The following is a 25,435-nucleotide window of genomic DNA, read 5'->3' on the forward strand; positions in this document are numbered from 1 at the left end:
ACTCCCCCACAGCTGGGCCACAATCCTCGGGGACAGTTCTTGCTCCTCTCCCCGACCCTTGTAGGACCCCACAGAAAAGCCCCAGGGGGCTAGCTGGTTTTCTTCACACTGGCCAGACTCTGTTCAGGTGGCAGGACTGTCTCAATCTGAAAGGACACAAACTGCCCAGGTTTCAGCTCCTCCAAGGAGCCAGCAGCCCCGCTGCTCCCAAACACAGCATCTTCCACTTTGAAGGTGAGAGAGGGCAGGCCCAGACTTTTCCTTTTCATCCTCTTCCGATCCCGTTTGTAGGCTGTGCTCACGTTGGCCATCACCTGCAGGGCAGATTGCTTGGGTTGGGCCTCGAGAAGCTGCTTGGAAAAAAAAAAAATTAAAAAAAAAAATAATTCTTAACTCCCATCCATCTCACCCGGGTGAGAGCGGACGCTGCGGAGCTCAGCTTGGCAAGCAGAGGCACAGCTGGCTGCACCCTGCAGCAAGGGAGGGACTAAGCAAGGTCTTTCCAGCCTAATTCTCACCAGCCCCAAACTAGCAGGAGACCTGAAATGAGAAAAAAATTGTGATTTCCTGGCTGTGCTTGGAGGAGCTGTTAGATCTCTGTATCAGCAGAAGGGGTGGAGGCTGGAGTCACACAGGGCCAAGGGGAGCTTTTATCACCTCCTGCCAGTCACAGGAGCTGCAGGAGGGTCTGCAGTGACCTGGACACCCCAAGTGGCCCTGGGGACAGGGCAGGATGTGTTGGTGTTACCCAGACAGAGCTCTGCTGCCCCGTGCCCCACTGTGCACCTCCCACCAAAGGGGAGCTGAGAGAGTGAGCCTGGGGGATCAGCTGGGAATAGATCCCACATTCAACTCCCTCCTCCTCCCCCCTGTCCCGTTTTAGTGGTGCTATTCCCCAGCAAGAAGAATCCCAACACAGGTGGGATCAGAGAGGATCATGTAACTGTGTCTGAGGATAAGAAATGACTGAGCAAACAAAGCACTTGAGCCCTGACTATCGTTTTTTGGCACAGGGATTGCCAAGCACTTCACAGGGGACACACTGAGGTCATTGATCAAATCAGGAAACCAAGAAACAGAGAGAAAATGAGTTGCCCAAGGTCACCCAGCACATTAGAAACACTTGGGAACTAAATGCTGGCCTTGTCCCCAAACCCTGCTGCCCACTGGGCCACTCATTAGTGCTCATAGTAGCCCAAATCTCCCCACCAGTTTCTCTCCCCCCATTTTGGGGCAGGGTTACTTTTAACATTCTTAATTACACAGCATTTATAAAGGCTTTTTGTCCCTCCCTAGGGTCAGACTCCCCTGGCTGATGGGAGATGCAGATCAGGAGGAGGAGTGCTGGGACACAGCTTCCATCAGCCAAGGGTAAGCCAATCCTTCCCACTTCCTCACCCAGCTCAGAGCAGCAGCACCACCAACCTCCCTGTGGCACCCAAATGGTGCTGGCTCAGAGGGTCTGACTCTGCATCAGGGCACACCCTGAGGTGCCACCAGCCACCCCTCCACTCAGGACAAACCCAGTGGACTCTCATGCAGAGCTTAGGAGTAGATTTAGGTTAAACATAAGGAAGAAATTCTTCCCTGTGAGGGTGCTGAGCCCCTGGCCCAGGTTGCCTGGTGAAGCTGTGGCTGCCCCATCCCTGGAAGTGTTCAAGGTCAGGTTGGATGGGGCTTGGAGCACCCTGGGTTGGTGGGAGGTGTCCCTGCCCATGGCAGGATGTTGGAACTGGATGAGCTTTAAGGTCCTTTCCAACCCAAACCAGTCTGGGATTCTATGATAAACCAGCTCATTCCTTCCCACCTCCCTGCCACACTGGAACCCCTCAGCTTCCTGCTGTGCTCAGTGAGCCCTCAGGCACAGGACTCCTGTCAGATGGCAATTCTGGAAGCTGGGGCAGGCTCTGCCTCAGCAGGCACACAAATCCTTTCCCTTTGCACACCCAGGGATCTCAAGGCACTTACAATTTCTTTCACTGCATTCTGCTGCTCCTGCACGCTGGCTGTGAAGGGCAGGATGTTCTCTGCCTTGCCAGAGCTCCCTCCCTGCTCTTTGGAGTCCTTGACAAAATCCACCTGCAAGGGACAGGGATCCAGGTGTTACTCCACAAACACAGCAGTGGAAACCCCCTCCTGGATTCCTGGTGAGAAGTTACCTCAGAGGACAGGCACACGTATCTGTTGAACATGAGGAAGAAAGGGGTGAACTTGGTGCTGGAGTTGACCGAGGTGCGGAAATAGAAGAGGATGGGGTCGAGGTGGGAATCCCATTCCCCAGGCTTCTCGTTCACCACGTTGCAGATGGAGGACTTGAGCACCTCAGCACTCTGCTGGTCCAGCCCCAAGCAGTCTCTGGGGTCTGCAGGGCTGAGGGTCTGGGAGATGTTCCAGTGCTCACACAAACGTCGACTGACCTGCCAGGGCAGAGAGGAGGGGGTTGTGCCCACGGGAGAACCCAGTGGGTTTGAAGCCTCTGAAGGACTCAGGAAACCAAGAAACAGAGAGAAAATGAGTTTCCCAAGGTCACCCAGAACATCAGGAACAGTTGGGAACTAAATCTCCCAGCGCTGTCCCTGTGCTGGGAGATGTTGCTGCTCAGCAGAAAAAAAAAAAAAAGCTCCACAGAAAAGTCAGAGCCAGACAAAATGTTTTGAAATGAATGTTCTCAGGCTTGAGGCTCTGCACAGCACTGGGAAGCTGAGCTAATCCCCAAGGAAGGAAGGAATCTCGTGGCCACCATCTCCCAGGACCTTTCCTGCTGAGTAGAGAAGCTGCAGTGAGGCTGGAGGACTCACACCACAGAACCAGAACCTGAAATCCTGCACAGGGTGAAACCACTGGCAAATCATCTACTGCTGGCAATGGGACTGGGGCAGGGAGAATGCAGCTCCTTCCCTCCCCTATATGGCACACTGGAGCTCTGCTTTTACAACCCAAAAAAACCTGCTCAACATTACATTGCTTCCCCTTAAACCACTCAGCACCTCACCTACCTGCTCACAGAAGTCCCATGTCTGACTGGCATAAATGTTCTTGGATGCTCCAAACCTGAAAAAATAAGAGGACACAGAAGTGGTTTTGGTCCATCAGCTGCAGGGCAGAGCCAGAGGAGTTCAATCCTCATGGGAAACGGGATAAAAAGGGGACAGAGATCTTCCAGGAGAGTTGGTGCTGAAGAGGATGGCATGACCAGCAGGGAGAGGGAGCAGGGAGAGGTCTGCTGGCTCCATCTGTTCCAAAACAGCCAGGCCTGTCTGCCTCTGAATAATCAGAGAAACAAGCAAAGTTTCTTCCTCTGAATGCAAATCTCTCCCAGTCACATGCCACAAGGACAATGTCAAGTGGTGACATGCACCACGTGGATGCCAAAGAAACACTTTCTAGGAGAGATCAGGGAGTGGTTTTAATACTTCTGCAGAGAACTGAGGCACCAGCCCTGTTGGGGCAGTTCAGAGGAGCCCTTCTGCCTCTTTCCCTCCCTGACAACAAGAGAACAGCCTCTTCCCTGGTATTTTGTAAAGACCAAGGAGAGTCTCATGGGGAACCACCTCATGGACAGAGGATTTTTGCACCATACATCCCACTGTGCCCCATCTCCCTGCAGAGGTGCAATGTAACCAAAACCAAAGCAACCCACCTGTAAAATATTGCAGCCAGGGCTTTAGCCACTGCCAAGGGGTCTTTCTTCTGCAGAGGAGCAGCCTCCACCCACTTGGTGAAGTAGTCAGTCACAAGGAGGACGTGTGTGTTGCTCTGGCTTGTCTCAGGAAAAGGCCCTGCATTAAACAGCATCAAGAAAAATCAATGTCATGTCCTAAAATCACCCAAATAAGGGAAGTTAAAAATCCAGGCCAGCAAAACAGCCACTGCAAAACCAGCCACGAGCCTCATCTGCAATGTCATTTGGCCAGGATCCTTCTGTGACCTTTGTCAGCAAATATACACCCAGCACAGTCCCAGTTCTGGGAAGTAAGGCATGCCCACAATTCCCACTGTGTGTGGAGAGGGAGCTGAGCCAATCCCAAGGATCAGGCTGCTCGCTGGGAAGCTGCTGTGGCCTCCTTGGCACCTCCTGACATGAGCTCTGGCTCCTGTTTGCCTGACACACACCCTGACAACTGGTTTGGGAGCCCGGGAGAGCCTGTCAGCTGCAAACACTCACCCTGGATGTCCAACCCCAGCACTTCCCAAGGGGATTCCATTTTAAGAGGCTTTGCCTTCCGGGAGGTGTTCTTGTTGTGCTCTGCATTCTGGCACGTTTCACACATCTTGATCTGGAAAGGGAAAACACAGATCAGAGGACTTGAAAATCTGCTGATGAATCCTGCCAGAGCCTGGGCTGGCAGTGAAGGGATGAGGGGCTGGGCAGTGTCCTTCTGCCTGACAGAAACTGCAGGATGCAAGGAAAAGAGGATAAAAGGAATAAAGAGGAATAAAACAAGGTGAAGCAGCTCATGTCTCACAGAACTTCCCTGACAGCTTTCTCTGCCACAACAACTGATTTTCTCAACACAGCCAAGACACTGCTCATCCAATTTAAACTTCTTTTAAACTTCTTTTTCACCTTCTCATCCATTTTAAACTTCTATTGCTGGCTACAAAAATCACAAGCCCCAGGGTGCTGGAGGAGCAGAGGCTGCTCAGGCCACACTTCCCCACACTCCACTGTTACAGAGCTCTCCTGCAGGGAACTTTGGGCACCAGAATGGGTGAGGCAAAACCAGTACAACCCCCCAGCTCCTGGTGTGACTGTGCTTTAGGGAACTGGGCAGCTCTGGCAGGAATCCTGCCTGCTCAAAGCTACACCCAGCATCCCACACTGGCCAAAATTGCCCTGCACAAGTTTTTCCTACCTGAGGAGCTTTCCTGATGCTCCAGGGGAGGGAAAGACCCAATTTTTCCAGCTGTCTCAGGACATCCCAAGAGTTTCACCCGCTGGGCTTCACAGCACCAGGCACATCCCTGCAGCAGAGCTCCTGGAGCAGCTGCCTGAACATCCTTGGGAGATATTCCTGTCACTCACACCCTCCCTGCTCACAACTTACCCAGTCCACCACATCCTTCACAATCCCCAGCCAGTAGTACCGGCTCTGGATCCTGTGCACTGTCTTTTTCTGACCCAAATGGTTCCCAATCTCAGTGAAATGACTCTCCAGGAACACCTGGCGCCTCCGCTCCGGATCCACGATCACCTCACGTTTCTCCTCCTTCTTGGGTCCCACGTAGTAGAGGCAGCCACCTGCAGAGGTGAGAGCTTTATCTAAAAACCACATTTTCTGCCAGCCCCAGCCAAATGCTCATTTTCTGCAGCTGGAAGGAAAAAAAAAGAAGAACCTAAAAAGGTGACACATGACAGAGGGGCTTCAGCAAAGCCCCCGGTGAAGCTGCTGGACTGGAACCCACCCCCAAATCAACCCTGGGGCTGCTCTGCTGCACCCTGAGCAAAATCTCCTGCTCTGCAGAGCACAGCTCTGTGGGACACTGAATCCCCATTTTGTGCCCCAAAAGTGAGGCACAGAGACACAGAGACCGAGCAAGCCAAAGGATCATTGAGATCCCAGAGGGGTTTGGGTTGGAAGGAACCTTAAAACCTCACACAGTTCCAACCCCCTCCAGGGACAGGGACAGGGACACCTCCTGAGCTCCCAGGATTGCTCCAAGCCCCATCCAACCTCACCTCCAACACTGCCAGGGATGGAGCAGCCACAGGGATGTGAGAAACCCCCACACCAAAGAATTATTTATTAATGGCTGGATTAAACCCCTTCCCCTCATCCCATCCTTCCAGCCCCTTCTCCACAATCCCTCCCCAGCTTCCCTGCAGCCCCTGAAAGGTGCTCTGAGCTTTCCCTCTTCTCCTCCCCAGCCTGAACCAACCCCAACCCTCTCGCTCTGACAGCAGAACGGCTCCAGCCCTCTCCTTGCTCCCGGTTCCTCCCGGTTCCTCCCGGTTCCTCCCGGTTCCAGGGAAGTTTCCTTTCCCTTCTCCTTCCCCGCAGGCCCCATCAGGGCTCCGGGGCTTTTCCTCTCGCTCCACCGGGATCTCCTCAGCTCAGCCGGGATTCCGACCACCCCTTCCCGTGGCTGTCCCCGTCCCGTCCCGTCCCCCCGGTTCCGCCCACGTCCCCACCGTCGACGACGAATTTCTGGGCGTAGCGCTTGAGGTTTTTCCTCTTGATGGAGCAGAAGCTGGGGGGGAAGCAGCCCTCGGCCAGCAGCCGGTAAATATCCTCGAACCTGCTGCTGGAAGACTCGGCAGCCACCACCACCTCCTCCTCCGCCACCTGCAGCACCGACTCCATGGACAGCACCGACGAACCGGGACCGGCAGCGGAACCGGGAGCGGCGGCTCTTAGGGATCGTCTATAAAGTACCCACGGCGACCCTTGGCGTTCCGAGCGGACCCAGCCCCGCAGCCTCAGCGCCCGTTCCCGGACACCGCCGCCGCCGGTCCCTCCCTCCCTCCCCGCTCCTCCGCGGTCTCAGCACGGGGCCCGTGAGCTCCGGACCCTCCCGAGCGCTGACTCAGGCGCGGGGCTGGCACGGGATGGAAACGGAGCCTTGCCAAGGGTTGGGGCAGCGAGGTGGGGGAGCCTGCGGGGAAGCGGCATTTCCGCGGGGCCCGGTAGCGGTGACGCCACCGAAATATCAAAAAAACCCCGAAACAAACAAAAAAATAGCAGCGAAAACCGGGAGGAATCGGCCGAGTTTCGCGGCCTCTCCGTTTTAACCCGCGCTCGGAATTTGCCGACGCGCCCTCACCGCGGCCGGAAGCGGAGCCGTTTGGCACAGGGACTCGCTCCCGGCGCACCGCACCAGACGCGCCGGCGGGAAACATGTCCGCGGCCCGGCCGTTCCTCTCCTGCGCCTGCTTCTTCACCGATAACATCTTCCTGGGCCGCTACGGGCTCCACGTCCGGTACCGGGACGAACCGCAGCTCCGCCACGACTACGGGCGGGTAACGGCGGGGCGGAGGGCACCCCTCACCCGGTAGCGGCCGCGGAGGCCGAGGCCGGGCGGGGGGTGACGGGCCGGGTGTGTTGCAGGCGCTGCGGGACCGGGGCTGCCGGAGCGAGGAGGAGTTCGGGGCCGTGGTGCGGGAGGTGAGGGCGGCCCCGGCGGGAGGTCCTGAGAGAGGGGTCCGGGGGAACAGGAGCTTCACGGGGAGAACTCCCTGAGGCGGGGTCTGTGCCCAGGAGGGAAGGGGAAACCTCCCCATCTCCATCCCCCCCCGGCTCCATTCAGGGGTTCGGTTCTGGGGTTTCTGCTGCCCGTGGTTCTGTGCCCCCCGCACACTGCCAGGCAGACATTGGCTTTTTGTGATGTCCATAAGCTCAGGGGCAGAGAGAAAAATCCCCTGGGTGGTTGGAACCACCATCCCCAAGAGAGCCCCTGGGCAGATCCCAGCATCACAGAACTTTGGGGTTGGACGGGACCCCGGAAGATCCTGGGGTCCAAATCCCCCCTGCCAGGGCTGGGTCACCTCCAGCAGTCACACAGAACACATCCATGTGGGGTTTGAGTGTCCCCAGAGATTCCACAACCCCCAGGGCCAGGGCTCTGCCATCCTCACACTGAATAGATTTCTCCCTGTGCTCAGGGTTTGATCCATTGCCTCTTCTCCTGTCCCTGGGCATCACGGAGCAGAGCCTGGCACCATCCTCCTGGCTCTCTGCCTGCATCAAATCTGAGCCTGGGCAGAGACCAAAAGGAAATAAAAAATTCCCCAGTGGTGCCAGGGCTGGGTTTGTTCTGGCAGCAGCCTGGGAGCAAACACTGTAATTAAACACATCATGGAAATGGCCACCTGCCACTCCCCACCTGCTTGGGGTCAGTTTCTTTTATCTTTCCTCAGTTCCTTTTGAAAAGTGCCTTGAGGGTCCTACAGAGCTCCCAGGAGATCTGCAGGGGGAAGGATACCCCAGAACCTGCCCCCAGGACACCCCTCAGGGAGGGATCTGTCTGTCCAGGGACAGAGGTGTCACACAACCCCCTTCAGTTTCACCTGACACTGAGAGCACAGACAGGTTCTCACAGGGATCTTTGGCATTAAATGATGACAGCACTAATTAAAGCTTGATTCATTTAACAGGATATTATGATGAGGGCAGCCCAGGATTTATGACCAGATTGGCAGAGGATTGCTGGAAGCAGAATCAGGGAATGAGCAGCAAACACAAAGGTTATGCTGCAGTTTAGGATTTATGGATCCTAATTTATAATTTCTAATCACTTAGAATCTTAACTCTCCAACCAGCTGGACCTTCTGCAGAATGGGTCAGAACTTAGCACACAGTTTCCTGTATCCATGTCACAGGCATAATACACACTCCAAAATCAGATAAAAAAAAAAAAAGTGGGATTCACTCACTCAGTGCAGGAGGCAGCAGAAGATGGGGGAGTTGTTCCTTGCCATGGAGGTGTCAGGGCAATTCCAGCCCAAGTTCCCCACGCAGGACTTGTGGCTGAGTTTACAGACAGTGCTCAGGGTGCTGTGACACTTCCCTGCTCTGTGACAAAGTCACTGGGCTGGGACCTTCAGGGCTGCCAAACCTGGTGCTCCCTGGTAGGGAGGGGAAGGAGGAATCATCTGCTGCCTTCCCAGGACCTTCAGAACCTGGGAATGAGATAAAGGACCTTGGGAATGAGATAAAGGGGATGAACCAGGGACCTGCAAATGGCAACACCAGCCCAGGGGTGAGGAGCAGGGGGTGCTGCTCACACTCCCCTTCCTTCCTCTGGCTAAGGAATGTGATAAACTCCTCAGGAATGTTATAAACTTCATCTTGTGGAGGGTAATTAAATGGGAAGAGCTGCCTGAGTCAGCTGCTCCTACAGCTGCTCCCTCTGGAATGACATGAGCACTGAGCAGGAATCCCTTCAGGACAGGCCCCATCCCAGCAGATGTCTTTATTTTGGACAAAGCTTCTTTGTCAGGAGATAAACCAGAGCCTGGGCTGGCAAGACATGAGGTGTCAGAATGCCAGGAATGGCTGAGCCCTCCCTGCTCTGCCTGACACATCCCTGGAAAGGCTTTTTGGGGTTTTTAAGGCCTCCATAATGAGAATCTGCCTCAAATCCCTCTCAGGCACTTGGCCTGTCAGACATTTACTGGATTTGCCTTGACTACAGCAAAGCAGAGGCATCCACACTGCCCAGAAACACAAACACAACTGATCTAAACCAATGAGGAATTGTTTTGTTGCCCCTTTTGACTTTGCTTTTTGATTTTTTTGACTTGCAGGTTGAGGCAGAAGTGCAGAGAAGGAGGGAGTTGATTCAGCACTCGAGGGCACGCAGAGCCATCATCTCCAAGTGCTACCAACCAAAGCACCCACAGATCTATGTCCTGCAGGTAGACACCATGCTCAGAGTCTGTTTTGCACCCCAGGACTTGCCCAGCAGTTTATTTTTGCTCTCTCTCTTATTTTGTTCCCTCTCCCTGAGTGTGCTCACAGTGCTAGAGCTGGGCTGAATTAAAACCAAATTAAAAAAAAAATTAAAAATCATTTTTAGGCCCCCAGAAATTAAAAAAAAAAAAACCCACAAACCCAACAAACAATCAACACCAAGTCACAGCCTATTAAAGCTGAATTAAAAACTTGGGCAGTGTGGTGTGTTCTGCAGGCAAGGTTCTGAGTGAGGGTTGCTCTGGGTTGAAGCTGCACCAGGACCTGGTTCTGGGCTCAGGGATGGAACCCAAAGCCCTGCAGCAACCAGGGTTGGTGAAATCTGGTTTTATGGGCTGAAAACACACATGGGGGGGCTGCCAGCTGCTTGCATGCAGCCCCCTCCCAACAGCCCCAGGGCAGCCCTGGTTGTTGTGGGATACTCAGATTTCCTCATTTTCACCTTTGTTTTTTTCCTTGCCTTTTCCTTTCCTTCCCAGCTGGATAATCAGCAGTAACACACACACAGATTTGCCCAATTTTCCTGCTTTGTGATCCCTTAGCTACAAATTCTGCTGCTGAGGGAAGTGCTTGGAGCAGGGGCTGCCCCTCTGTTGTGCTCAGGCTGTAACAATCATCTAAAAATCCTACATTTTCATCCTAAAAATCCTAAATTTCCCCTTACCTAAGGGTAAATCTGGCCAATTATCCTTGGAAAGCCATCAACCAGAACCAACTCACCTCAACCACTAAGAAACCCCCCAGTATTCTGCATTTCCCAAGTGGGAGCAGGCTCTGCACGTTTTCCTCTGTCTGCCTAAAAGTCCATTTCCCCCCTTGTGTTGTAAATGACCCTGCAGGCTAATTGTGGTTTTCTTTGTTTTTATCTCCCTTGGTGGCAGGATTCATTCCTGGCCCCAGATTTTCTGGAAATTGTGAGGTACTGCACATCACCTGGTGCTCATCTCCACGGCCTCCTGAGCTACCTCGAGTCCTTCTCAGGTAAAAAAAAAAAAAAGGTGTAAAAAAAAAAAAAAAAAAGTAAAAAAATAAAGGGGAAAAAAAAGTCAGGTTAAAAAAAAGGAAAAAAAAAGGTAAAAAAGTTAAAAAAGGGTAAAATTAAAAAGGGTTAAAAAAAGGTTAAAGAAAAGGTAAAAAAAGGTAAAAAAAGGTAAAAAAAGGTAAAAAAAGGTAAAAAAAGGTAAAAAAAGGTAAAAAAAAGGTAAAAAAAAGGTAAAAAAAAGGTAAAAAAAAAAAAGTCAGATAAAAAAAGGGGGGAAAAAAGCCAGGTAAAAAAATGGTAAAAAAAGGTAAAAAAAAATTAAAAAAAAAGATTAAAAAAAAGTTTAAAAATGTTAAAAAGAGTTAAGAAAAAGTTAAGAAAAAGGTAAACAAAAGGTAAACAAAAAAAAGGTAAAGTAAAGGTAAAAAAAGGTAAAAAAAAAAGATAAAAAAAGGGGGAAAAAAAGTCAGGTAAAAAAAAAAGGTAAAAAAGAAAAGTCAGGTAAAAGAAAAGCCCCTCACCTGCAGAGCTCTGTCCCTGCTGGCACAGCTCCAGCCCTGGCTGCTCCTCTCCAGCCCTGTTTCCCTCTCCCAGCTCAGTGACAGCAGGATGCTGTTCCCTGGGCAGCACTTGTGCTCTGCCTGTTTCTGTGTGCTGCTTTTCCCACCCCGGTTTGTGGGGGCTCCTCAGGGGCTCTGCCTGCAGCAGGGAGGGGGTTTGGTTGTAGCACAACCTGAGAGAGGCTGTTGGAGGAACAGGAACACTCCTGTCAGCCCGGGGAGTTTGGTTTTCCCCTCCCCAGGTGCTTTTTCAGGTCAGACAATCCCTGCTGGTGATGCTGAAGGAGCTGCAGTGGAGATTCCAGGCTTTTAAGAGCAAATCTGGGTTTTCAGCTTCCCTGGAGGCACCAGTAAAGCTCTCTGCTTACCAGAAATGCTGACAAAATGGAGAGGGGAAGCTACAAAGCTGCCTCTTTTCCTCAAGACAAAACCCCAGACACCCGTGGTGTGGTTCTGCAGGGCTCTGGGGTTTGGCTCAGCCCAGTTTTCCAGGCAGAGCCTTTCCACAGCTTCCATCCCCTTGATTCTGAGCTCCCCTCACACAGACCCTGAGAGCTTCACCTGCCCAGGCAGCTCCAGGGGTCAGGCATTCCCAGAAGCTTGTGAAGCCCCTAAATGCCCTGGAATCTCCTTTAATTCCCAGAGGCTGTTTCTGGACTGCCTGTGAGGAGCTGTTGATTACCCATCCTCCTTCCAGACCTTTTCAAAACCATTTCCTTGGCACCCTCAGGGCTTTAAATCAGTGCCAGAGCCACCAGCTGGATGGGAAAACCTGGAAATAAGGGAGGGGGGCAACATAAAAACCAACAAATACATCCCAGAGCTAATCCCAGGGAAAAGTTCCAGAGCTGATCCCAAGGAAAAGTTCCAGAGCTGATCCCAGGGAAAAGTTCCAGAGCTGATCCCAAGGAAAAGTTCCAGAGCTGATCCCAGGGAAAAGTTCCAGAGCTGATCCCAAGGAAAGGTTCCAGAGCTGATCCGAAGGGAAGGTTCCAGCCCTTTGAGCAGCCCCAGCCCAAAGTGCAGCTCATGGGTCCTGTGTTCTGACTGACCCCAGGGTAGTGCCAGGAGACTCTTGGATGTTTTTTTTTTTTCCCTCAGCATCTCCCTTCTCTTGACAGATAAAAGGATCTACCGGCTCCCAGTGTTCACAGAGGAATTCTGCCGAACCTTTGTGGAGGAGCTGGAGCACTTCGAGCAGTCTGAGATGCCCAAAGGCAGGCCCAACAGTATGAATAATTATGGGGTAGGGCTCAGGAGCTCTCCTGGTGCTTTAGGGGGCGGTGTTCACAAGTAGAGTCTTCCCTGATCGCCTGTACTTGGAGCAAAGCCCACTCTGAGTGCAGCCCCCTCGGGGAGAAGGGAAGGAGTAACAGGGAGGAAAGGGCAGGGGAATGCAGGGAAAGGGGGTGGGAGTTGTTCTCTCAGAGCAACAACACTGTATTCAAGCCAGACACCTTTAAATCAAGGAGTCAGCTTTGAAAGAACACTCACCTTTTGATATTATTATTTTTTTTTCCATCACTTTCCACCCTAAATCTCTTCCTTTGCCTGTAGCTGCAGCATTTGCTTTTCATAGAATCATAGAATTGGCTGGGTTGGAAGGGACCTCAGAGATCATCAGCTCCAACCCTTGATCCACTCCCCCCGTGGTTCCCAGCCCATGGCACTCAGTGCCACATCCAGGCTCTTTGGAAATATCTCCAGACACGGAGAATCCACTACTTCCCTGGGCAGCCCATTCCAATGTCTGATCACCCTCTCCAGAAAGAAATTCTTTCTCATCTCCAACCTAAACCTCCCCTGGCACAACTTGAGACCCTGCCCTCTTGTCTTGCTGAGAGTTGCCTGGGAAAAGAGCCCAACCCCCCCCTGGCTCCAGCCTCCTTTCAGGGAGTTGCAGAGAGTGATGAGGTCTCCCCTGAGCCTCCTCTTCTCCAGCCTCAACACCCCCAGCTCCCTCAGCCTCTCCTCATAGGATCTGTGCTGGATCCCTTCACCAGCCCAGTTGCCTCCTTTGGACCTGCTCCAGCACCTCAATCTCCTTCCTGAACTGAGGGGCCCAGTCCCTTACCTGAGCAAGCAGCAGGGTTGGAAGAGAACAAGTGTGGGCACTCAGCTCTTCCCATCTCCTCTCTTTGGGACAGGTTTTACTCAACGAGCTGGGGATGGATGAAACCTTCATCACACCCTTAAGGGAGAAATTCCTGCAGCCCATCACAGCTCTGCTGTACCCTGACCTGGGGGGCTCTTGTCTGGACAGCCACAAAGCTTTTGTTGTCAAGTACTCCCTGCAGGAGGATCTGGATCTGAGCTCTCACTATGACAATGCAGAGGTCACCTTGAATGTTTCACTGGGAAAAGACTTCACAGAAGGCAACCTGTACTTTGGGGATTTCAGACAGGTACTGAGCACATTCCTCACCTGACCCTGAGCCACTTTTCCACTGCCTTTCCCCCATCCCCCTCCCAATTTCAAGGCATTAGCTGTGTTCTGAAAGATAATTCCCTTCTGAAAGTCAAACCATTCTTCCTTTTTAAAAACACCTTGGTTATTCCAGAGCCTTTTCTGCTCCAAGCTTGTTAGCAATATGCAGGCTACTTACAGGCAAGTTGAGGAGAGGACAGAGCCTCCTGTTGTAGCAGAAGCTGGAGGGACCCAGACCAGCTGGGCTTTTCCAGCTGCAATAATGAGCAGGGAGGTCCTTGAGAGAGAGAGAAGAAATTAATTTCAGGTGAGACTTAAACCTGCAGCCCCTGTTTCGTCACAAAAGAAGGGTGAAACACCCTTATTCTGGTGAAGAAATAGGGGTTTAGATTGTCTTTAAATTCCCCCTGCACCTGGCACTGTCTCACTTGGAAACAGTTTTACTGAACTGCTGCCAAGGGCCTGCAGCAGGGGCTGCATTTCAGGGGTGCTGTGGGTGCTCTCCATGATCTAGGGGCTGCATTTCAGGGGTGCTCTGGGTGCTCTCCACGCTGCAGGGGTCACAAGTGTCACTTCTGAGCTCTCTTTTTCTCAGGGCTTTGCAGTTTTAACACTCTTTCCACCTCCTTTTCTCCCAGGATCCTACCCCAGTGCCAAAGTACATAGAGATCCAGCACGTGGGATCCCAGGGGCTGTTCCACCGAGGAGGGCAGATCCATGGAGCACTTCCCATTGCCTCTGGGGAACGTTGGAACCTCATTGTTTGGATGAGAGCCTCTTCCATCCGGAACCAGCTCTGCCCCATGTGCAACCAGAAGCCTGAGCTGGTGGCAGCAGAAGGCTTTGGGGATGGTTTCACAGAGAATCCTTGAGGACCACGAGCCCCAGCTTGCTCAGCTCTGTGCCTTGTAGGAGATGGAGGAGCTTGGTTCCTCCAGACCCAGTACCTGGAGCTCCTTTCCCACCCCACAGCAAGTGATGGATGCAGGAATCATGGAAGGACCTCGGTGGGGATGGGATGTGGACCCAAACCTGCTGGGTTTGAGAAGCTTGGAGCTGGGATGCAGGCTCATGTTTGGGATGGAGAACTGCTTGGAAGCCTTAACCCCACTTCCCTGCTGAGGCCCCACGAGTGTTTCCAGGTGCAGGGGGAGGACACCCGGAGCTGCCTGGGGCTCTGTGCCTGCAGCAGCATCCCAGGGGAATGGTGCAATAAATCCCTGTGCTTCCTGCTTCCCTGCTCTTCCCAGGGATTCCCGTGCCCTGCCAGGGGAAGGGGAGAGCTGGTGTTTGCTGGGTGGGAGTGAGGGATCTGCTCAGCAGGAGGTTGGGAGCAGCAGGGACAGCCCAGGGTGAGAGGGATCCCTGGGGAGCCATGGAGGGAGCTGATCCCATAGGGGGGGAGGATCAACCCCCTGCCAGCCGAGGCACTCGGAGATGCGCTCCCTGTGTCCCTGTCCCAGCCACGACCCTTCCTTTACCAGGCAGCATCAGCTCTTCCCTCTCTCCCCTTAATTAGGCCCCAAAATTAAGGGAGAATCCAAACCCGGGCCTGGCAGAACCCGGAACTAAAGAGCGCGGCTCGGGTGCCGGCCGGAAGCCGAGGCGGAAAGGGGGAGGCACCAGCGCGGGGCCGGCTGCAGGCGGGTTCGGTATCGGTGGGTTCGGTGCCGGCCGGGCCCGGTGAGTCCCTCCCGCTCCTTCCCCTCCTCCTACCCGCGGCGGGGCCGTGGAGCGGGATGGGGGCACCGCGGGTGGGACGGACACGGGCGGGGGGGAGGTGTGGGGGGGCTGCGGGGCCGCGCTCTTAAAGGGCCAGCGCACCCCGGGCAGGTCCTTAAAGGGCCAGCGCACCCGCTGCTGAGCTCCGACAGGGCCAGCACACCGCAGGGAGAGGGCAGGGGCTGCCCCTCCACATCCAAGGGCCCAGGGGAAGCCTGGGGGGGGGGGCAGGAGGCTGCTGAGGGGAGGTGGGACGGAACCACCCGAGGTGCTGCCATGGTGGGTTTGGGGTCTTCTCTGTCCTGGGTGCTCCTGGCTGCACCCAACTCTTCACCCAGCGATGGAGCAGAGCCAGGGCCCAGGTGCCTCCCACCCAGGAGAGCTGCTGGGGGACACTCACCCTCGTATGCTTCCCCTGCCCTTAATTCTTTCAGTCGTTGTTGTTTCTCTGGTTGAAATTCCCCTTCGGGAATCCAGCAGAGTTTTGACTCCCTGAGGAGCAAATCAAAAGCTGGGGGTGATGAACGTTGCAATTATTAAAGGGGGGGTTGGGAGGAAACGTTTCCCAGAGACTGCTGCTGGGGTCAGTTTGTTGTTTTAAATTAAAAAAAAAAAATAAGGGCATAAATCATGCTGCTCTCTGGCCTGGGGCTGCTGGACAGGGATGGCAGCTCAGGGCATAATCTGTTTTCTAAAAGCAAATTGGAATATTAAAAATTCATTCCTCTCTTTGGCTTGTGCCTGCTCCTGGCATCTTAAATAACGAGGTGATTGACTCCACCTTCAGCCTGGGGAGGGAGGACCTTGTGTTCTGCTGACTGCTGCTGAACCATCCAGCACCCCCTGGCAGGATCCAGAACCCCCTGGCAGGATCCATCACTCTCTGACAGGATCCAGCACCCCCTGGCAGGATCCAGCACCCCCTGGCAGGATCCAGCACCCCCTGACAGGATCCAGCACCCCCTGGCAGGATCCAGCACCCCCTGGCAGGATCCAGAACCCCCTGACAGGATCCAGCACCCCCTGGCAGGATCCAGCACCCCCTGGCAGGATCCAGCACCCCCTGACAGGATCCAGCACTCCCTGACAGGATCCAGCACCCCCTGGCAGGATCCAGCACCCCCTGACAGGATCCAGCACCCCCTGGCAGGATCCAGCACCCCCTGGCAGGATCCAGCACCCCCTGGCAGGATCCAGCACCCCCTGGCAGGATCCAGCACCCCCTGGCAGGATCCAGCACCCCCTGACAGGATCCAGCACTCCCTGACAGGATCCAGCACCCCCTGGCAGGATCCAGCACCCCCTGACAGGATCCATCACTCTCTGACAGGATCCATCACTCTCTGACAGGATCCAGCACCCCCTGACAGGATCCATCACTCTCTGACAGGATCCATCACTCTCTGACAGGATCCAGCACCCCCTGACAGGACCCAGCACCCCCTGGCAGGATCCAGCACCCCCTGGCAGGATCCAACACCCCCTGGCAGGACCCAGCACCCCCTGACAGGATCCATCCACGGGTCCTGTGTCCTCCAGGTGTCTCCCAACCCCCTGGCTCAGCCGTGGTCTCGGGCCCCTCCCTTGTCACATCTAGGGACAGAGAAGAGTGCAGGGTAAACCTGATGGAGGGTTTTCCTGGTGGAAGGTTTTCCTACTGGAAGGCTTTCCTGTTGGAATACCTGCTTGATGTCCAGAGGACTCCCTGGGGACATCCCTGCTGGGTCCCAGCTCTCTCCTGAGGGTTCTGTGTTGGGGGTTTGGTGAATTTGGTTTGGCCACGGATTTTGGAGGGTGAGCTGGGAGCTCAGTGAGGGAGTGTGACAGGAGATGGGTGTCCACGTTTGGGATTGAAGGTTTTTGGGGCTGAACAAGGGATGCCTGCCCTCCTCAGCACTGATTTACCCCCTTCCCTCCAGGAGCTGCCCCAGGATGGCACAGGGAGAGTCGGGGAAGCGATCCCGGAGCAGGAGCAAAACCAAATCTGGGAGCAGAGAGGAGAGGAAGGAGAAGAAAAGAAGGAAAAGCAGCAAGGATTCACACTGGGACAGCAGCTCTCCTCCCAGGAAGCGAGCCTCAGGCTCACACAGACACAAATCCAGCTCAGCAGCTGCTGGAGAAGGTGGGGAAAGGCCCGAGGCCCCACACTTGCACCACATTTTTGGGGTTGGGGTGTCTGCTTGCAGCTGCATCAGGGTCTGTCACCTCACTGTGCATTTTGGGTCTGTTTTAGTCTCATTCTGCCCCGTGGGGAGCCCTGCACCTCCTCTGGCTGGTCTGGCACTGTGGTTCTGTTATGTGGGTGGCACAGAGGGGTCTTTGCCTGTCATCTGTGGCTCTGCTCAGCCAAGAGAAGAAACCAGGCTGGGAGGGGGTGCTCTGAGCTGCTCTGCTCAACCTCTTCTTCTGTCTCGCAGAAAAGAAGAAGGAAAGGAAGGACAAAAAGAAGAGGAAGGCAAGTACCTCTTCTTCTGAGACATCTTCATCCACCAGCTCCTCCTCCTCCTCTTCTTCTTCCTCCAGCTCCTCCTCTGGTGACTCCAGTGACAGTGACTCCAAGAGGAGGAGGAGTCGGCACGGCAAGAAAAAGCAACTGAAAGGGAAGGACAAGAAGAAGAAGAAAAAGAAGAAGAGAATAAAGAAAACAAAAAAGAAACCAAAGGAAAAGGCTAAGGAGGAAAAAGCCAAAGAAGATGTGATGCCTGGCCCCTCCCTGGAGCAGTGGCAGAAGGAGTCTCTGGTGGATTCTGGACCAGGTAACAGTGATGTTTCCTTCCTGCTAAAGCCAGGACACAGAAATGTGGTGCTGGGGGGGAAGACACTTGAATGTCAGGGACCCCAAGAGGTGTCAGAGGGAGCAGAGATGTGCACAGCAAGGGCCTCCAGGCTCTCCTCCCCCCTGCCTCCCCTGCTCACCTCGAGCACACCAGGTAAACACAAGGAGCAACATCCAGAGATTCATTTGTGAAGTGTTTAGATGTAGTTTATAGATGTGAGCAGGGAGCAAAGATGCCAAAGGGAGGGACAAGATCACCAGTGACAGGATGGGAAGTGTCCCTTCCTTTGTGGGGGTAATCACTGGACCCTGAGCACCAGTAGGACACTGGTGTGGCCCCTGGGTGTGCCCAGGAGCACAGCTCTGAGTGACTGATGTGCTCCAGTTTTGACAGATGAACAAAAATCCCGAATCCAGGCCATGAAGCCAATGACCAAGGAGGAATGGGATGCAAGGCAGAGTGTCATAAGGAAAGTTGTGGATCCTGAAACAGGGAGAACCAGGTATGATCCCCTGGGGAAAAGGGAGGTGGGTTGTCCCTCCCCATCCTGAGCTGCTCCCTCATCACAATCCTCCTCCTGTCAGACCTGGTTTAACTTACCTGGAAAGGTTTGACACAAAATTATTGAATTGTGCTGGAGCTCCCTGCCAGGGGCACCAGGCTGCATCCCAGGCAGGAGCTGTGAGGTGCAGACACCAGAGCTGGAGGCAGCAGGGTTGTTCCTTGTGCTGACAAGGGCTCAGCTTCCTTCCCTCCAATGTGACTCCACAGCCAGGTGCCAGAGGTGACAACCACTGTGTCACCCACCACTCACCTTGCAGCTCTGAAGCCCCCAGCCCTGGTGAGCTCCTGGGTGCAGTGTGTGCTCCCCTCAGGCTTACAGACAAACAACCCAAAGTTTCTTCAGCTGCCAAATAGAAACAACCCAGAGAAACTGCAGCTTTCCAGCAGACAGCAAACATCATGCTGGGGAGAATTGGGTATGACAAGCCCAGGCTTAAAATAGAAGGCAGCCTGCAGGGCTCTGGGAGGTGTGGACCAAATGTTGGGCCCCTGTAAGGCATGTAATGAAGACAATTAAATTTCTGTTCGTGTTTGGAGGTGTGAGCAACCTCCAGCACTGCCTGGAATTTACTCAGCAAGATGCTCCCTGGTCTGGCTGCCTTTCAGGCTCAAGCTGGGTCCCATTTCTGATCAGCTCTGCAGGTTCCTGGGGCAGCCAGAACCAGACCTGAACTTTGTGTGAAAAAAAGAAGGGTTTTTTTCAGGGGCTGGGGCTGCTGCTGCTGACAGCAAAGCCTCTGCAGATGGGGAGGTGGCAGGAGATCATTTTATTGCAAGGCTTTTCTCCTGCTGTGTGGAAGTGGGACCAGCTCTGCATGCAGCAGCTGATGCCCACAGCCTGGGACAGGGCCCATGCTGGGGGATGCTGATTTCCCAGATCTGTCCTTGCTCCAGTGTGGTGACATTGAGCAAGGCAAAAGCCTCCCATGGTGGCTATGGCCAAGAAATGTCACCTCAGGGGTAGGTGGTCACTGGCTGTGCCTCAGCTCAGCACCTGCTCCTGGACACTGACAGGAGGTGAGCTGGGGCTGTCAGCAGCCCTTGGGGTGTAGGTCAGTACCTTCTGTGGCTGGAGAACACCTTGACTGGTGGGAACTGGGCAGTGGCCCTCACAGCTCCTGGCCCTGTGCTTGTCTTCCAGGCTTATTAAAGGAGATGGAGAAGTCCTGGAGGAGATTGTCAGCAAGGAGAGACACAAGGAGATCAACAAGGTAACAGGGACTTAACCACCAACCTGAGCTGCAGCTGGGGACCTGCTGCACCCCAGTGTTTCTTGCCTCTCTGGGGACCCCTCTGCCTCTTACCAGGGCAGAATGAGCCTGGCAGCTCTGGTGCTGGTCCTGGTGGTCCCTCATTCTTGTGAGCACCCATGTCTCTCCCTCCCTTTGCAGCAAGCCACCCGTGGGGATGGGCTGGCCTTCCAGGTGAGGACAGGGATGCTGCAGTGAGTACATGGGCTGTGCCAGGAGCCTGTCCTGCTGCCAGTGCCAGCCCAGGAGGGAGCCTCTGTCTCTGGACCATGCAGACAGCACCAAGGATGCTTCCCAGGGTCTGTTGGCAGCCACTCTGTAAGTTACTGACTGGGAAGGAGAAAGATTTTAATGCTTCAGCTCCCAGCAAACAGCTTCTCCCCTCCCTCTCCTGACTGGGGCCTTGTGGTTCCAGTGCACTTGGACCTGTTTGCCCCAATGGACCTCTTGAGGCTGGAGGAGCTCAGCAGCACCCAGGGGATGAGCTCCAGAGGTGCTGCTGCCCCTCAGCTCTGGATTTTGGTGGGCAGAGGGAGCCAGTGCTGCAGCCAGGACAGGGAATATGCTGGGGCTACAAAATACCCACCTGGCACCTCTTCCATCTCTGTGTCCCCCAAACCCCTCACACTCCCCCAGCCCTCTCAGAGCAGCTGCTGGGAGCTCTGCTGGGGCTGCAGCTCCTCCCCACCTTCACCTCCACCCCAGGGAGGAGCAGCTCGGGGGGTGGTGCCAGGGGAGCACTGAGCTGTGGGGTGGTTTTGTGCTTTGCTCTCTGTTCCTGCATGCAACGTTGTGTCCCTTCCCTGCTGGGGGGCAGACAGCTGGCCTGTCCCCACTGCAGAGTCCATAAACCTGCAGCCTGTCACAAAGAAAAAAGGAACAAACAGGTTAAGGGACAGATGGGTGCTGCAGGAGTGATCTGTGCAGAGGGTCTCCACGTCCTGTTGGTGGCTGTAACCCCATTAAACTGGCGCCTGCTCACGCCTTGGCTTTTGTGATTTGTCTGTTTTCAGGGTCTCCCACCTTAAAAAAAAATAAAAGAAAACCAAACCCACAACCCAAAGAAAAAAAAGCAGACAGAGAAGAGCCTTCCTGTTTCTTTAATCTGTGTAAGTCACAATGATACTGTACACAAAGCACACCCAGGTGTTGGAACGATGCACTGACAGCAAGGAGGAGAAGGAAGTTGTACAGAAGGTTTGTCACACACAGGCAGGTGTCAGCACAGCACTGTACACACAGGGGCAGAGCCAGTGTGGCCACTACCCTCAGCCATGGCCCCTCCAGTGGCTTCACACTCACACACACACAAACACTCACACTCACACAGCTGTTACCCCGAAAGCAGCTTTGTTTGTGTTGGTTTTTTTTGTTTTTTTATAAAGAAAAATATAACTAACGTCCTCAGAATATAAAATTGACAGTCGGGGGGGTATCAACAGGCGGAGGAGGGTGTTGAGGAAGGGGAGGGGGCTGTAAGGCTTCTAGAACTAACAGGAAATGCAGCAGACGGTGGTACCTGAAGGAGGGGCTGCTACAGCGAGCACGGCGGCTGCTGGCGGAGCGGGGCTTTGTTAGTGACCCTTTGGCAAGTTGTTACTGCTCTGGGCTCGCCTCTCAGACACTGTAAACTTTTTTTGGTATTAGAATTTCACCTCAACTTTCCCCAAACCCAGGAAAACAGCTCAGAGGGAATGCATGGGTTCCTCTTGTTTTAGTGGTTTTCTTTTTTTTTTAAAGGGACGTCGGCTCGGAAGTCTGTAGTGCAGTGAGACAAAAAGCTGCTTTTTAAAAAAAAAAAAAAAATAAATCTGAGCTCGTTCCCATGGAAACAATTTTAAAGAAGAAGAAAGGCTGAGGCAGCCTGCAGAGCAGGGGCTGCCTTGTGCTAATGTGGGAGGACAGGACAGGGCTGTGGCAGGAGCACCCCTGGCTGCCCAGACAGCGGTGAGTGGGAGGAGTACAAGAAACTTCCTATTTTTTTCCTTTCCAAGCAAACAACTTATTTGTCCCAAAGATAAATCAGGTCTGTAACCTGACAGTGCCCCTTCAGTCAGGTTGGAACATACATTCAGTCTTTTCCTCACTGCATCCAAACGGATCCTTGTCCCTACATGGATCCTCGTCCCTACACGGATCCTCTTCCCTACAGGTGAAGAGGTGTCAGGTCACAGGCATTTGCTTTCCAAACCAGCTCAGAACAAAGAGTTTTTAAACACAGAATTAAACTATTGCTGTTGTTTTTGTGAGTGAGGAGCAGGTTGATCTTTGCTTCAGATAGATGAGTGCCAGATGGGGGCGGCTGAGGATAGGTGGATGCAGACTCTGATGGACTGAATTGGTGGAGGGAAAAAAAACCCCACAAAACCCAAACCAAACAAACTTATTGGCATATTTCCTGGTAACTACACCCACCTCATCTGGTATTATTGCAGCAATAAAGGTCCTGCTCTACAATTGTTGCTCCGTGTTGGATCCATACGATGGCAACAGATGGGGGGCCAGGGAAGGGACCTGGGAAAGTTTCAAGCAGCTCAAGAAAGGATGAGGAGAGCAGTGCTGTGATTGTCAGACAGGTCAGGAGCTGTTTAAAGCATGAAGTGATGGAGAGGTGAGTAGAATATTGCACTTCTGCATTCCTTGACAAGTTACATAAAACTTGGTCCATAAAATAATTGCTTTGTACATAATGCCTGAACCAAAAAGCTACATTTTTAAATATTAATAAACACTGAAGGTTCCAGTCCCTCCAGACATATTTTTTTCCTCTACATAAATAAATAACTTTCAGTTTTTATATATCCTCTTTGTATGTTGAACATTTACATTCACCTCTGTTTTACAATATCTACACATAAGAAAATGTGAACATCTCATCAGCATTGGAAAACGTACAGATCATGCCCTGGTGATGGACTTGGAGGAAAGCTGACTTTTGCAAAGGCCATATCCAAATTGCAGAAATTATTTTGCTGTTTGGTTTGGTGACTTCACAAGGATGGATTGTGGCTTGGCTTCCTACTCAATTGGCATCTGATAGAACACTGAACTAACAAGAAGCTGTCGCTTACGTTGTTTTTTTTTTTAAACCCCCTCAGCTCTGGGTGTACATTCAGAGAGCACTGAAAGAGAAATCAGTTTGCAGTGACAGAAGTCATCAGGTACATCCTGTCACTGAGCAGTTGTCAAAGAGAGGTGGTTCAGCATTTTGCAAGATGTGGGAGAGGCACCGGGCAGCACCGGGCAGCAGGTGCGAGCGCTCCTTGGCTTGGATGCTATCGGCAGCTCCAGCACTGTCCCTCCTCTGCCTCCCTTTGGAGGAGGCCACGACCAGGTGAGATTTACCCCTTGGATGTCTGATGAGTTGGGTTTGCCTACTGTGGCCCAGAGCCAACGAGCAGAGCAGTGTTCACAGTGCTGTGTGTCTCAGTGCGGCCATCCTGCACTTCGTATTGAAACAGGTAAGAAAACCAAGCAGCCGAGTCTAAAAAAATTCTTCTGTTTTATAAATAAGATCCTCAGAAGTAGAAAGTGATATAAAGACAGGGAAGTGTGGTGGGGGGAAAGCAGGGTTACACAGAGATGGGAGGACTAGAAAATCTCAAAGTGAAGAGGCCAACTGGAGTCTGTAAATGGGCACCCTGGGGGCTGCCCCCCTGCCCCAGGAAGTGTGTGCAAGGAGGGACCCGGGCTGACCCGGGACAGGACTAAGGGGCTTTTTGGCAAGCCCTCACTCTAGGCACTGTTCTCCTCGGCTGCTGTGGAGCAGTGTGCTCCCCTTCCTGTGCCACACACACCTCTTGGTGTCCCTGAGGACACTGGGTGACAGCCACTGTGTCCCTGTGACACCCACGGGCAGCTCCCCCTCTGCCACGCAGCCCCATCCCCGGCTCATCCAGCAGCGTCCAAACCCTCGGCTCAGGCACGTCCACTGAGAAACACACCAGGAAAATTAAGATATGGCCTTAAGCTTGCCTGACATTGTTGTCACACTTCCTTACAGTCTCCTTACTGCTGGAAAAACTTCTGCACAATTATTTGTTGTTGGTTTTTTTTTAAATATATACATATATTTATCTGTATAGGCGTGTGTGCAGATGTATCTCTGTACAGATACCCACACACACACCCTGGCTTAGCAATAGTTCATTGTCATGCACTACAAACACTTGGGTGTAGCTACATGAGATGGTAACAGGTTTCCATTCTAAAAATCATCAGTGCAAAAAACAATGAGGTGTTACAGTTCAGTAACTACAGGTAAAAGAAGCGAGTCTCCTTCCCATGAAATCTGCTACTGAACTTGGAGAGAACCTGGGAAGAAGGAAACATCTCAGGGGTGGGTGTTGAGAGTCAGACCCTGCATTTAGATGAGAAGAACTGCACTGCTATCTAGCTGCTGAGTGCCTTCAGCTGCTTCCAAATATATGGTGGTTACTTTTGGAAATGATATATATAGAGAGAGCAAGAATATTTGGAGACTTTAACAGCAAATTAAGTGTCTGAGGTTTGTCACAGCTCAAACAAAATAGCTTGTATTCCTTTTTTAATAGGTCAATGCATTAAGTTCCATCGGCTTCTAAAAGGTCTCTTTAAAAAATAACAGTAACAACGACCCCACTTTTCTTGGGCACGGATCTGCTGACATTCTGCCTCTCCAACAGCATCAACACAACTTTATCCCTTGCCCCTGCACGTACTCCTTGAGAAAATGGCTGAACTTGAAGCTCTTTGAACAGGTAAAGCTCTCGGGTGCTCTGCCTGGCACAGCCCCCAATAAACCCCTTGCTTGGAGCTGGGGAAACACCGTGCTGAGAACCCCCAAACCCACCCAGGCACCAGCAGAACACCTCAGTCCGACTGCTGGGACAACCAAGAACGAGGTCCCCAACCTCATCCCCTGCTCCTGTGGCTCTGAGGACAGCGCTCGGTCAGGCAGAGCGATGGCTGACAAGGCAAGGAGGCACAAATTTACAGTCACTAAACCTGGATAAGAGAAGGAGGCAGGAGAGAGCGCCATCGTCACTCGGAATTTCGTCACCTGGAATTTCCAGCTGTTCCTCGGGCTCCTGCTGCACAAACCTGACGCTCCCGCAGCGGGAAAACATCCCATCTCATCCCAGAACACCCCGGTTTTATTAGAGTAGCACCATATTTACCCTTCCAGCCCGTAACGCCGGCCTCGTCCCTCTTTCCTTTTGTCTTCTCCTCCGCTGGCTGCAGCCAACACCTCTGCCCTCGGCTACTTCTGCCCCAGGAGGCCGGATTCTGGCCGGGACGCCGCGCTCCTGCCCCAGCACCCCGTGGCGATGCTCATGCTTCTTTGGCTGCGTTCCCTGTCCCTCTCCTTGTCACTCTCAGACTGGCTCTGGGTGCGCTCAGGGCGGTGGCCGCCGCCGGTGGCCGAGGGTTGTGAGGAGATGGTCCTCAGGAGATGGTTCCTCTTGCGCAGGAACTCGGCCTGGCCCGGCAGCCCGAAGCTGCCCTTCCGTAGTGCCATGCGTGCCGTGTTCTTGGCAGGCCGCGAGCGGTGGTTGTACTCCAGCTGGGAGAGGTGGGCTGCATAACCCTCCGTGATGAACTGCAGGGCAAAAAACAAACAAAAAAAAAGGATGAGGGGAGGTGTTAGGGCAAGGGAAGAGGTTTCCCTGAGAGCCACCAGCAGACAAAACGTGTTCGATGGGGTGGAACCACTCGGATGGATGCTGGCGTGTGGGAGAGTTTCTGTCCTCTAGGCA

General features: G+C 53.3%; 3 protein-coding genes across 5 annotated transcripts in view; 2 read left to right on the top strand and 1 right to left on the bottom strand.

Annotated features, from left to right (window-relative positions):
- Window positions 1-6,752: 6,752 nt before the first annotated feature.
- On the top strand, window positions 6,753-14,622 carry OGFOD2 (2-oxoglutarate and iron dependent oxygenase domain containing 2). Its single transcript, XM_030460383.1, has 6 exons — window positions 6,753-6,962; window positions 9,249-9,359; window positions 10,296-10,395; window positions 12,078-12,202; window positions 13,104-13,361; window positions 14,023-14,622. The coding sequence occupies exons 1-6, from the start codon at window positions 6,840-6,842 to the stop codon at window positions 14,254-14,256; spliced, it is 951 nt and encodes a 316-aa protein (XP_030316243.1). The 5' UTR covers window positions 6,753-6,839; the 3' UTR covers window positions 14,257-14,622.
- Window positions 14,623-15,005: 383 nt separating this feature from the next.
- ARL6IP4 (ADP ribosylation factor like GTPase 6 interacting protein 4) lies at window positions 15,006-21,583 on the top strand. 2 transcript variants are annotated; one of them, XR_003988203.1, is made up of 7 exons: window positions 15,006-15,067; window positions 17,026-17,228; window positions 17,524-17,862; window positions 18,268-18,385; window positions 19,589-19,658; window positions 19,839-20,303; window positions 21,570-21,583. XR_003988203.1 is itself a non-coding variant. In XM_030460290.1 (6 exons), the coding sequence occupies exons 2-6, from the start codon at window positions 17,039-17,041 to the stop codon at window positions 19,893-19,895; spliced, it is 774 nt and encodes a 257-aa protein (XP_030316150.1). In that variant the 5' UTR covers window positions 15,006-15,067; window positions 17,026-17,038; the 3' UTR covers window positions 19,896-20,675. The 2 variants fall into 2 exon arrangements, 1 of the variants encoding a protein (XP_030316150.1); XM_030460290.1 differs by lacking the exon at window positions 21,570-21,583 and having other exon boundaries at window positions 19,839-20,675.
- PITPNM2 (phosphatidylinositol transfer protein membrane associated 2) overlaps window positions 20,782-25,435 on the bottom strand; it is a 127,881-nt gene continuing 123,227 nt past the window's right edge. For both annotated transcript variants that reach the window (XM_030460289.1, XM_030460287.1), the window contains one exon: window positions 20,782-25,278. In XM_030460289.1, coding sequence (XP_030316149.1) covers window positions 24,940-25,278 — 339 coding nt within the window. In that variant the 3' untranslated portion in view covers window positions 20,782-24,939. The remainder of the gene's footprint in view (window positions 25,279-25,435) is intronic.

The sequence above is a fragment of the Calypte anna genome, chromosome 15 (assembly GCF_003957555.1).
Source record: "Calypte anna isolate BGI_N300 chromosome 15, bCalAnn1_v1.p, whole genome shotgun sequence".
Classification (NCBI taxonomy): Eukaryota; Metazoa; Chordata; class Aves; order Apodiformes; family Trochilidae; genus Calypte; species Calypte anna.